General features: G+C 34.3%; 1 protein-coding gene and 1 pseudogene across 2 annotated transcripts; one reads left to right on the top strand and one right to left on the bottom strand.

The window, feature by feature from the left end:
• The first annotated feature begins 2,469 nt into the window (after positions 1-2,469).
• Positions 2,470-7,036, top strand: LOC114415380 (probable serine/threonine-protein kinase mps1). Of its 2 annotated transcripts, none has more exons than XM_028380035.1 (6): positions 2,470-2,624; positions 2,718-2,924; positions 3,067-4,046; positions 4,326-4,526; positions 4,932-5,093; positions 6,114-7,036. In XM_028380035.1, exons 1-6 carry the CDS (start codon positions 2,540-2,542, stop codon positions 6,684-6,686), a joined length of 2,208 nt encoding a protein of 735 aa, XP_028235836.1. In that variant the 5' UTR covers positions 2,470-2,539; the 3' UTR covers positions 6,687-7,036. The 2 variants fall into 2 exon arrangements, with proteins under 2 accessions (XP_028235836.1, XP_028235835.1); XM_028380034.1 differs by having other exon boundaries at positions 3,007-4,046.
• Positions 7,037-7,782: 746 nt separating this feature from the next.
• On the bottom strand, positions 7,783-13,794 carry LOC114414299 (annotated as a pseudogene).
• Between the last annotated feature and the right edge of the window lie 16 nt (positions 13,795-13,810).

Raw genomic sequence — 13,810 nt, 5'->3', positions numbered from 1 at the left:
GTGATCTATAGTAAAAAAAATATTTATATTTAGTATATGTTAAAACAAAGTTAAGTGATGAAAAAATTACTTCTAATACTTAATATATTTCATAAGAATTTTTATCACAATAGTGGGATTAATAAAATTTAACTATTCTCTCTTGTATATTCTTTTTCATTGTTATTTTGATTTCTTCTTTTCTTTTCTATTATATCTATCAGTGTTATTTCTCTCTCATTCAGTGGGGGGTGTATATGTCTCAAATGAGTGTCAGTTTTATTTTCATATACACATGCACAATTATATATAGAAGGTTAACATCTATATTAATACAATTACAATATTCAAATAATAAGATGACAGTGAGGAAGACGACACCAACCTTGAACAAATGATTTTCTAAGCCCCGATAATGGCTTAGTAGACAAGTCGGTGACTAGAAGGAATTGCATGTGAGAGACGTGGAGAGCATGGGAAGCTACTAATAAAAGGGTGCTTTATGAGGGAGTGAAACACAGGATCGTCTCATAATTAAGTTAAGTAGCACCACCAATACTATCACAGTAGATGGTGGGTGAGAGTGACTTGTGGAAAGAATGCCGGGTTCTTGAAGAAGCTTACGAGGCCATTGGAACTCAATTGCAGTAGAGGCTATGCTGCGGTATCATCCTTAAGCCATTCATGAAGATGAATAGATGATGACTAATTAATATAAAAGAAATTGATATATATATATATATAATAAAAGGATAAAATTTTGGATTATTGAAAAATGAATGCTTTACGTGTGTTTGTGTGTGACATTTTAAATACGAACTAAAAATAAATAAATTACAAAATTTAAATAAGAAGATTATCTTATCTTATTAACTCAATCAATATTCAAACAATGTGCATGTTTGGTTTATAATTAAAATTATTGGAGCACGCATTCTAATGTAGATCGGATAAAAGTAAAAATAAAAATAAAAGTTTTGATCTTTTTGCAAAAGTATTTTTTATCTCAAAAGTCATTGTCAACATGATTTCTAAATATGATGAATATTTTTTTTTTGTTTTAACTTCCGGTTCATCCACTAATTTGAAGTTTAATGGAAAGGTAAGTAAAGTAAAGCCTGACTAATCTAAACATGATGAATATAGTTATTTGTCTTAACAATAAAACGTTTTTTAAGTGAATTTAACATTTATAGCCTATTGTTCGTGATATTGCCACGATAGGTTGCATTGCCTTGCTTTTAAAAAAAAGTTGCATTGTCTTGATTATTGTTAATGTTCCTCTAGTAGCACAACCACTTTTGATTTATTTTGTTACAAAAATCTAGTACTTTTATCTTCCAAATCTAAGCAACGGCTCATCTAGTACTTTTTTCTTTTTTTTAAATTTGATTCTTTCCGCTTCAATTCAAGTTGCCCTACAAAGTTGTCAGAATTTTTTTTTAAGTATTTCAGTGAATGAATATATCCATTGTAACTAAATAATGTGAAGCCGAAAAGATTCTCTTTGGTTTCTAGCAGCTCGAATTGCAACTCATGCAAGCGTGTCAGTCTGCTTATATATATATATATATATATATATATATATATATATAACAGACAACTTTGTATTTTCAAAAGTGTAGATTAGAAGTCATCTAATGTTGCTTTTGATCATTTTTATTTGCTACATTATTTTTTTTAAATCTCATTTTTATTTTTTTTATATTTTTAAGGGTTTAATTTTAATCATTTTTTAGTGAAACGTTAAATATGTTAACAGAAAAAATATGATGTGTCTGTTAACATTTGATTAGAATAGTGATATATAATGCTAACTGAAATAACGTCACTTTAAATTATTTCATTTTAATGACTTATGTTTTTAAATAGTTTCACTTTAGGACTTTAAGTTTTTTAAAATATTTTATTTTCGTCTATTAAGTTTACGAAATATGAATTATAATATTGATTTAGTTTGATAATAAAAAAAATGAGAAAAAGGAGAAGTCATGGATTGAAATTTTTTTGACTAAAAAAAATTAATAAATTAATAATTAATATTGACCTTTAAAAACTATAAACAATAAATACATTATAACATCAAACTGAAAATAATTTTTACACTCACTCGATAGATGTTCCTATCCATAGAGACCAATAACCAATACACGTAGGCAGTTGTTTCCTGTACATTTTTAACTTAGACCAATCCAAAATGTAATTTTAGATTCTAAATTAGGTATTTGACATAATTATGGAGATAAAGAAAGCAACTGGCATATGCCTAAGACCAATTTTCAACTTCAGAACTTATATAGGGAACCAGTATGCAGAAAAGGCCAAATTCTGTAATTAATGTCCAAGCCCAACACAACCAAAGCTACAGAGCTTTGAACAGGCCCAAGTTTGTTTCAGTGAGTAATAAGCCCAAGTTATAAGATGGACAACAAGAGCGTTGGGTTGAGTGAGCCCAGTAGAAGGAGGAGCGCGAAAGGATGAATTGAATTTCAATTTGGTGTGTTGTTCAGTGGAATTTAGAATTAGAAGCGAATAGAAATGCGGTGGAGACTGCTCCTCCATGGATGGGAAGCCTAACCCGTATTCCTCCTCCACGGACCTCCTCCGCGACGTTCAAGCCGCCTTGAAACGACACCGTCCTCTCGGTCCTTACACTCCCTTTCACTCTTCACTCTTCACTCAATCCTGTTTTGCCTTTTCAAATCTCAATTAGGGTTTCTCCTTTCTCCCCGTTTCAGGTTCAATGCAGTCCAATTGCATAAGACCAAGGCGCACGCTACTTCCTCAAAGAAGAGCATCTAGCACTTCTTCTTCTTCTTCCGATGTCACCAATTCTCAAGAAGAAGCTTCTTCCAAGGATTCGCTCAACGCCGTCGTCCCTTCTCAAAACCTAGACTCTCAGAAGAAAGTCCAGTTTTCAGTTCCAAGCAACGCTGCCTCGCAGGGTAAGATTTTTATTTTGTTCTTCTTTTTTGCGTATTCCGAATTTGTCGCCGTCATATCCTGCGATGTGTTTTTAATTTGCAGATGGAAAGGCCACTGAGTTGGAGAATTTATCTTCTCACATGAGTTCGCTTGGATTCGCAGAAATGGAGTGGGTTGAAGGCAGCCAAATCGAAGCATGGTCGTCGTCGTCGTCGCTTGGATGCAACCAGCAGGAGAGTGTTCAGCAGGCGGGGATTGACGCGAGTTTGAAATGCGAGAGTGGAGTGAGTTCCGTGCTGCCGAAGAGAAGCGTGGTTACTCCGGATCATTTGCAGCAATTCAGAAGTTTTTTGAGTCAGCCAGCGACGCAATCTTCGGTGGTCGGACCTACTTGTGCCACAACTACATCTGTTCATTCAACTTCAGCGCCAATGCTGAATTCAACAACACGGTATTCTCATTTCCGTCAATATTGTGGCTCAAGTGTGGCTGCTGAGCCTTTGGGGGAGGTTAATGTTAATCCATGCCCTATAACTGAAGGGGTTGTGAAATCGATTGATGTTTCCATACAAGAAACCAATAGAATGCCAGTTGATCCGGGGGCAGAAGCTGAAGTCCGAGCTTCTGGTTCTTGTATTGATGATGCAGGGTCGTTATCTAAGGAGAGCAATCAATCTAAGGAGCAACAAGGGGGTGAGTTGAAAGAATCTGGCAATTCTAAGTATACTTCTTGTGATGATGGGAAAGGGAAAGAGGCTGTGGATGTTGCCACTGTACAAATGCAGGCTCCACTTCCCACAACCATAACCTCATCTTCAGATGTGAAGTTGGGGTCTTCTAAGGTAGAAAAACGAGAGAAGGCTGCAAGTAGTAAAGGTACATTGGGTGCCCGGAAAAGAACTTATGACCCTGATTTGTTTTTCAAAGTCAACGGCAAGCTTTATCAGCGACTTGGCAAGATAGGTAGTGGTGGAAGCAGTGAGGTGCACAAGGTGATTTCATCGGACTGTAGGATATATGCACTTAAAAAGATCAAGCTCAAGGGTCGTGATTATGCTACTGCATATGGGTTTTGTCAAGAGATTGAGTATCTAAATAGGCTGAAGGGAAAGGATAACATCATACAGCTTATAGATTATGAGGTACTATGCTCAATGGCATATTTCTGTTATGATACTTTGCAGTTCTTGCTTTTAGTTATTTCTGCTTCATATCTCTCTTGGATGTCTGAGGAAGAGGATACCGTGTATAATCACTTTTGTATACATACTCTTCATTTTTTGGGATTTGGGTTATGAACATTTTAGGGAAAAAGGATTTTCTTTTGAGTTGATTTTTGTGTGTGTGGTGCATGGAAAATGTTGTTTTATTGATGTTGTAGTGTAGTTTATTTTCACTCAATCAGTCAATTTTGTGAATAGGTGACTGACAAGGCTTTGCTTGAGGAAGTTATGAAAGGCTCCTTCAGTAATAAAGATGGCCGGGTCAAGGATGATGGATGTATATACATGGTGCTTGAATATGGGGAAATTGATTTGGCTCACATGTTGTCTCAGAAGTGGAAGGAACTGGATGGAAGCTACCAAACTATAGATGAAAACTGGCTTCGATTTTATTGGCAGGTTTCAAATTCTATCATGTATCCTTGAAAATAGTTTGTCATTTCTTTGAACCTGTGCGTTCCATATTTTGCCTTCTTTGATCCATCATTGAAAATTCTAGTGCTTGGATTATCCAAAAAGAATGTAAATAACACTTCCATGTCTATATCCACTTCTGCTTCTACATGTTCTGGGTGCTTAATCAACTCATCATATTTTACATGATATTTGAAAAATAGTTATCTGTGTGTTTTGGGATGAGGGGTGATCAATTGAAGTCTCATTCACATATCATCATTCATAATCAGATTCAAATGATCTCACTTGCGACCAGTTTTCTCCGTTTCCTTTCTTGGAATGCGTTTTTTTCCTCTTAACTCTGTCAATGTAAGTTACCTGAGATTGTTCTGGTGACAACTTTTGCAGCAAATTCTTTTAGCTGTCAACACTATTCATGAGGACCGGATTGTGCACTCAGACTTGAAGCCGGCTAACTTCCTCCTTGTCAAAGGCTCCCTAAAACTGATTGATTTTGGTATAGCCAAAGCAATAATGAGTGACACAACCAACATCCAACGGGATTCACAGGTGATGCTTATTTTCCACCTTTTTTTTCTAATTTTGACTCACTTGTGTATATGCTATGATTGAGATGCATATCTCTCTTACCTTGTGGCTTTTATGTTGCTTTAATTATGCATGTCTCTCTTGCATCACTAAATGTAGTGCATAATTGCATATCAGTGATGTAACTGCATTAAGTGGTTTTAGCGAGGTATTTAGTAGCCTTCCTTTGCATGTATGGTTTGTTCTGCTTTACAAAAAAATTACAATTTCATATGATTTCTAAACAAAGCAATTTTTTCAGCGATGGTTTTGTCTAATTGACCCCTCATTGGTCCAATTGTTTTTCCAATCAATTGTTCTGATTTTTAGAATAGACAAAAATAATGGTTATTGCAATTGTGAAAAGCTTTTAGATTAGATTTGTCAGACCTCTTACTGTCTTCTTTAAAAGTAGTCTTGGATTCTAGAATGATTTGATCATCATACTTCTTTGTCAGTTATGAATTCAGTTGAACATTATTGTTTTGGTTTACCAATTCAGGTGATTTTACTGCAAGGACTTAAGTTGCTCTTTTTTTGCATGAACGGTTCAATACTCTATTAAATTGATATGTTAACTGATTGAGTGCCTTAGAAGGAGTCCTCAACAATATGATAGGTCCTCGGGTGCATTTTAGTTCAGCAGCTGGATAATTACAATTTCATTACTGTTTTTCTAGGCTCTTTTAAGTAGTTAAAACATTATAAGATAGATATCAATGGAAATAGAAAGAAAAAAAGTGACTAATAATTTGAGTAAATCTTCAAAACATACACAGTACCAAACTTTGAAGTATTTTCCCAGGCTTAAAAAGGAAGACCACATCCTAAATAACAGTTCGGAATTTCCTTAAAATATGTGAAATTTTAAGAATGAGTTTTATTTGAAAGTTATATGAAAAATTTCTTTGAACTTTTCATCCCAATATTAAGGGGGATAAGAAACTAACTCTAAATATTAGATTTGTACTTATTACTTAAAGGTGTTTTAAACTCTTGCAGGTGGGCACTCTAAGCTACATGTCTCCAGAAGCATTTTTGTGTAATGAAACTGATGCGAATGGAAACATCATAAAGTGTGGGCGACCATCAGATATCTGGTCCCTGGGTTGCATCCTTTATCAAATGGTATATGGCAGGACACCTTTTTCTGATTACAAGACATTTTGGGCCAAATTCAAAGTTATAACAGATCCAAATCATAAAATTACGTATGAACCAGTTTCAAACCCATGGCTTTTGGATCTTATGGAAAGGTGTCTAGCATGGGATCGCAATCAAAGGTGGAGAATTCCTCAGCTACTCCAACATCCTTTTCTTGTTCCTCCTGTACCATCTCATCCATGTTTGCCCCAAGATCATAGCTGTAAATTGCTACAACTTATTTCTGAAACTTGTACATATGACCCTGAAGCATCCCAACTGTGTAGTCGCCTCCAACGGCTTCTTAGCGACCCACTTGAGAAAACAACTCGCTCACTAAATTCAGGAGATCAACAACTAAAACTGCTGTCCCAAATGTCAGAACTCTGTATTCAGCTGCACGAACGTTTGACAAATACTGAATACAAGTAGATGATAAGGGAAGCTAGTGAGTTTTATCAGTAGGTGTTCAAATTGTTGGGCCTTGTTTAATATATTTTCTGCAATCCCGATTTTTGCATACTCTAGTTTTTCTTCCCACCTTACACCTCTATCTCTTATTTTTCCATCACATCTCCCTTATTAATCACTTTCTTTCGTTATCTCCTCCCTCCCAAATTGCAGGTGTGAAAAAGTCTTCGCATTTTCTTTGATGTACTTGTAGTAAATGTAATTTTTCTAAGTCATACCATTTTTCACGGGTTGACAGTTTACTAGGTGGCATTGTATGTATTTCCTATTATTGAGAGTGGGTTGAAATGTGTAGCTAGTGAATCAATTTAGTGCAGGTCTTGTATAAATCTTGTGAAGTGAGACTTCAAATAAACAAATCATGTGTAGATTTTTTTTCAAAAAAAAAAAGAGGCTCGTGTATCTTTTCAGGTTTAAAACATTTTTTGGTGCTATAGGGTCATACACGTTGTCAAGATCATCTCCTTCCATAAGTAGACATTGAGTCTTTTTTTTTTAAAAAAAAAAAAAAGTAGGCATTATGTGTATGGGACTGATTGCACCACTATGAAACTTTTCATAAACTTGAATTACCAAAGAAATCATTTAAAACTTAATGAATTGAATTGAAACTTTATAAAATCTTAAAAGTATCAAAATAACATCATTTGAAATAGTGTTATTTCAACTGAAATGCTATGTCATCATTTTAATTAGTATTAATGGATGTGTCATATTTTTTTATTAACATATTTATTCAGAACAAAATCCTTTGTAAACATAAATGATCAAAATTAAAAAATAATACTAAATCAGAAAGAATCAAAAGTAACATTAAGTGAAAATATAATAAATTGTATTTGCCAAATCTGAATTTTAAAACACAGAAGGTTTAATACGATTTTTTTTATATAATAAATTGTACTTGTCAAATTGGAATTTTAAAACATTGAAGGTTTAATAAGATTTTCCAAAAAAGAAACAACGCAATCCAACTGAACTTTGGGAAATGGAAAGTACCCAATTAATAGAAAGTAAATTCCCATCCATCTCTTTGGCCATTAGCAATTTGTCCGAATGAGATTCATGCGGCTCACTGAGCAAATATGCAAGCATTAATAAAAACACCTATTAATCCTTTTTGTGTGATGTTTTAATGACTAGTTTGTACAAACAGCAGAGCAACCATAGTCATCAACTTGTTATTCTACTACTCTTTAGAGCACAATTGGTAAGATGCTTAGGCACGGGCTTCTTCCAACTTTATCATCAGGAGGTCCTTAATAAAAGGTGTATTTGCGACATTCTACTACTCTTTAGGGGACAATCTGTAAGACGCTTCGGCACGGGCTTCTTCCAACTTCATCAAGAGGTCCTTCATGAAAGGTGTATTTGTGCCATGAGTAATCCGTAGTATATCCACGGCCTTGATCAGTGATTTAACAGCTTCATCTGTGTCTCCCAGATACCTATATACCAAAACCATTAAACAAAAATAACAGGTCTGCTTTATTCAGGACGACTGATTACATATTTAGATTAGTTTGATTTTGATTGTTTGTGTACATTTTTTTTTGTTGTAATCCAAGTATGTATTGCTAGATCATTAAAACAAATTATTACAAATTGGATGTTAAGTACACCAAGTATATATTATTTCAATTGTCTCTACATTTTTTTTATAGTTTTTGACATGCCAAATAAGTTGGCTTCTAGTTTTTTTAATTAGTTTATAATAAGCTTGTTTAGCCAAATTAAAATTGTCGGGTAAATAAGCTTTATTTATTTCACTAGCTTGTAAGCTATAAGCTACGTCAACTTGCTTACGCGTTGTTTGCAAGAGAGAAATTCTTTATGCCCCCACAAATGCTTTCACTGAGTAAAAGAATTTAACAAAAACCTGCGTCCATTTTAAGACTCAACAGATAAAAGCTTCAGTTGACAGATGCTTACCATTCTAGTTTTCCACAAGTATAATATTGCAAGCCAAGCAGAGGGTGAACAGCTGGATACACTCCTGCAATGAAGTAACAACTTATAGTCATTGCTGATTGCTTAAATCAAAGGGATTCAAGATTTCCATGAAAATTAATGATGGCTATCAGCGGTACTCCAAACTGTCTGAAACTACTGAAAAGATCAATGCATTGGAATCTCATTCTGGTGTCATTTACTAAGGATCCAAGTTCAGCATGACATACTTTGATAGAATGGTATGGTCAATTTGCAATATGCTAAAGCTTCTGCCCAGTGTTCCAGCTCCATTAGTGACTGCAAAGGACAAAATGTCATTTTTAGATCCATTATTCCAGAGTTGAAACATAAATTATTGCTTCAATGGACAGTAGTTTTAATTTTTACATGTGGAACATATAGCATGCTCCTTGATGCAAGAGGTTTTAATTGATAAATGACAAAATTGAGTCTACTAGTAGAAAAGAAATAAAAGAGCAGTTATGCAAACTTTGGATACATATGAAGGAGACAAACTCCATTTGTCATCAAGACATGTGGTATATTATTCACATGGTCATCCAAAACAGAATGTAAACCAATCCATATTAATTAACTAGTATCTAATGTATTTCAGTGACTACTCAACAGCAAGAGAATTTGTTTGCACTGAGAAGGCACAAGTAACATCTAGTCATCTACATGCATCGAACAAATATCCATAGGATTGGGCTGAGTAAAGCATGTATGGCAAGGTTGAGCTTGATATCATCAAGCAAGATATATTAACAAGGGAATAAGAATAAAAATGTAAAATAGATAGAGAACTACAAGGAGGAGCTTACCTTCAAAATCTTCTCCCTATTTTGCATCAAGTTGACTGATAAAGGATGATAGAGTTCTGTTTGCAGCTTCTCAATCCATTTATATATGGAAATAGCTTCTTGATAATCTACAAATAGTCAAGGATTTGACTTCATGGACAAACTGGAAATCGATTTTATGTGCATATGGATCATGTCTATCGGGGGGAGGGGGAGGGAAGAAGAGAAGATTGAAATGCAAAAGGAAAATAGTTTAGGTGATATAGCTATTGCAATTATAATTTTTTGTCAGAAACATTAAAGGATACTGCAAGTGGAAGAGGAGATAATTTTTTCTTCAGATAGCAATTTAATTTCAGTTGTAATTCTCTTTATCTCCTCCTTGTCCCTAACTAGTCCACAACCTTGGCATTGGAATCCTTTCCCATCTTCAAAATTTTAGCAGATTAAAAAATCAAAATAAGGTCATTGATAAGAAAGACATAAAAGCACCTGGTAGGTTTGTCTATCTTTGATCTCACTCTTGTTCATATAGGGGATGATGTACCATCAAACTACAAAATCAATAGCCAGTAAAAGATTATAAAGTTCCCCTTCAGCTACTGGAACATTTATACAGGCATAGGCTACGTATCAGTTGTACAAAGCAAGAAACCACCACATTTTTCACTTTTGCATTTGTATCCTTCTAGAATTGCACTTTCTTGGATATCATCATACTCACCCTGCAAAACTAACTTAACTGAATAAGCCAATCAACACAAGCCCAAAAGAAAATACCCCAGATTAAGTAATATAGCAAGTACCACTTTAGAACAGCGAGGACATGTACAAGTAAAAGGTACTGCTCTTTAGAGCATTCTGTTGAGTCATAGTGCTTCCAGCAGTCTCTATATAACTTATCGGCACCTTGAAACATAAATAAATGTGTATTGAACATGAACTGGAAAAGAATAAAGATATCATGCAACATCTTCCAATTTGACACTATCATCATCTATTGGATATGAGATCTGCCCCAACCCAAAAAGTTTCTAAGCACAAAAGAAAAAAGTTGCAACTGCCAATCAAGTCAATTAGAGAAATGTAAGTTGTGCTAATGGCCAGAAAATTTAGCAGTTAGAGTAGTAAACATGGAACTGCTGTCACTGTGGAAACAATTAAGAACTACAAAGATTTGTAGCTGCTGGCTCTGGACAGGACAAAATAGTAGTAGATGTAGCAAACTAAAACAGGAAGCAGTGTCAAGCCAAAGTTGTCCAGTGCTCAAGCAACCGAAAGAATGAATTTTCCTCATAATGCATATATCATATTAAGGGTGATTCAATGATAGAATTGGGATTTGGGGTCAAAAGTGTTATTGACAGTTTCACAGCAATTTTTTACTTTACCCATATTTAGGTAGAACTAGCCAAATTTGGTTTTACATCCTCACCATCATAGTTATAAAAAAAAGTGGAGATAACTTAGAGAAAAATGAATGATATTAGACATAGAAAATATATGAAGCTAAGCATGAGCATTTATGATTACAGAGATACAGAACAAGCTACAACACAGGAGAGGACTATTGTGAAACAAGATGGTTAAATCCTAATTTTCAGCCCAAGCGTTTCTGAGTTTGCACAAATGATCACCAAATGACGTTTCTTGCTCTATAAACCATTGAACTAAATATGGCAAATTATTATTTCGACTTGGGCAAGAAAATAAAACATACCTCAGTACCTGTGGGTATATGCTGCACAGTAGGTACCAAAGCGGACCTTCCCTCAAACACCAACACAGAATTGGGCAAACAGCTAGATGGTACAACCAAGATTAGAACACTACCAAGAAATAGGATATAATATATACATATATTGGGATGGGGGAGGGGAGTAGACTAAGTAGTTACCTGTGATTGATGATGGAAATAACAGGATACAATCCTGTTCCCACGGGTCTCAACTCACTGTCACAAATGGTATGTGCATTACATGCAAACTACAGGATTAGAAGGATCAGACCTTAGAATGGCTTCATGAGAGAGTCAAATCCACATAAAAAAGACCCTATCTAAAACAAATATGTATAAATCCACATGGACATAACCTTTTCGTCAATGGAGAGTGCTGTGTGTGATTTTACATGAGAAAAATTTATAACAGTTGCATCAAATGATTTAGGTATAGGAGCATAAGACCTTAGAAAAATTTTCTGCAATCTCTTTTATATTGATTTCTGGCCATTGCAGTATGGAGTTTACAAGATTAGCCATCTTTGCATAAAGCACCAGTTGCTCCTCTGTGATGTCAGACATGTCTTCATGGAAGCGAACGTTAAAAAGAACAATCATCATGGACAAAAATCTAAGTTCACTTCATTAAACTTGCAGTAAAAATAGTAATAAAAAGGATACAAGCCACTAATGCCTCCACCAAGTTGTAGTTGTCCATTGCAGTGCTTGGGACGATCTGGCAATAAAAAAAAAAAAAAAAAATTCTCTCTTATAGCTGATCAATGTTCAGATCAGTGGGTGAAAAAATCTTTCTGAATACACAGAAAAAACTTTTCAAAGCCACGAAAAGGAAATTTAAGGATAAGTCATCAAAAGCAAGTTTATGAAGGCAAATGTGAGTGCAACTGAATATAGAAATTAAGAAAGTAACGAGGAAGGCAAGTATCCAACAGACTGGTTAGCAAAGAATATATTAAGCACAACAGTCTATATATTAAGCTGTTTGGAATCTATGTAAGCTCCAGTCGCGTTTGAAATAACTTACTCCATGTTAATCTTATGAGATTGTGACATTAGCTACTGTGATTGCTATATCAAACACATTTTTAGAATGTAAGTAATTGACAGGCATATATAGACATTGCACAAGAGTCGGTAACTAACAAAGATTGTTTTTCCCATGTTTGACATGAAAAAGAAAAATTGAATGGTCCTTTGGAAAGATAAAAAAAAAAAAGGTTTTGCAAAACTGATCTTTCAGTATTTACATTGACAATTCCTTCGCACTTCCAAATATTAATGAAGTTTGTCAATTGAATGAAAGTGATAAGGTCTGCATTTTTGTAACAACAACAACGACGATGACATAAGCCTGATTCCACTAAGTGAGGTCGGCTACATAGATCACATGATGTCATTTTGCTCAGTGAAGGACCACAATTTTTGTAGCATGGCATTAATAAATGTTTACAGGCACACTCCATTTGACAAGAAAAGGAAGTAAGATTTCATAATGTAAGAAGCAGTTCCTGCTTTCTTGCACCAATACATGAATCAAATATTAACTTTTCTATATACCTTATCATTTTGCAGCTTCCTCCGAAGATGAAGTCTAAGCATCAGGCGTATGGACGGTGTGAGAGATTTTCTCTTGTCATGGTCGAGCCTGGAGAGGACCTGGCACTCAAGACGATGCAGCTTCCACTCTGACCTCTGAACAACATTAAAAAGAATAGTAAATAACAACACAGCAACAGTTACATTACAGTCATTAGCTATTTGTTTATTATGTTCAAACCTGACATGCAACTTGCAACCTCTTCTTCCCCCTTCATCTCCCACTCTCCAATTTTACTTATTCATCACCTGCAACTTGCAACTTGCAACTTGCAACCTCTTCCTAAATTTTCAAACTTGCTAACTAGTCCTTCTTCTCTCTCGTGTTATTTTGCAAAATTGATTGATACTACTCTAGAAGTAGAATCACAGCTCAACACCTTCCCATCTGCACCAGCCACAATGATAAGTTTTGTTTATCATTTCAATGTCAACAATTAGGATAAAAATAAATTTTAAGAAAATCGTATACATAAATATATGAAAACTCACAATAAATTAAATTTAGATAGTTTTATAAATAGTTGGTTTAATTGCTGCAAAAAATAATTGGTTTAATGGTTCATTTAGTCTTTATACTTAAAAAAATTATTTTAGTTTCTATACTTTAAACATTTTATCTTTTAATCTCTATACATATCATTTTTTATTTTTTTAACTCTTTGTTTGTAAACTCTAAAGAGAACTAAAATATGTATGTAGGCTTAAGTCGTGTAGGCAAGGATATACATGATTACATTTGCAATCAAATGATATTATTGTTCTCCCTTTTATATCGATATTGATTTTACTATTTGATTATACTTGATACTATAATTCAAGGCAAATTACAATAAGCAAAATTTAACATTATTTGTTTTTAAAAAAAGTTATATTTTAGTAAGAAATAACTATGAATGAATTTTCATAAATACATACAAATATCTATAAAATTCGTATATATACGACACGTTCTCCTCTCAAAATGCCATGCCATGTGTGATATTGTTGGG

This window comes from Glycine soja, chromosome 6, assembly GCF_004193775.1.
Source record: "Glycine soja cultivar W05 chromosome 6, ASM419377v2, whole genome shotgun sequence".
Taxonomy (NCBI): domain Eukaryota; kingdom Viridiplantae; phylum Streptophyta; class Magnoliopsida; order Fabales; family Fabaceae; genus Glycine; species Glycine soja.
This window is presented reverse-complemented; position numbering and strand designations above follow the sequence as displayed.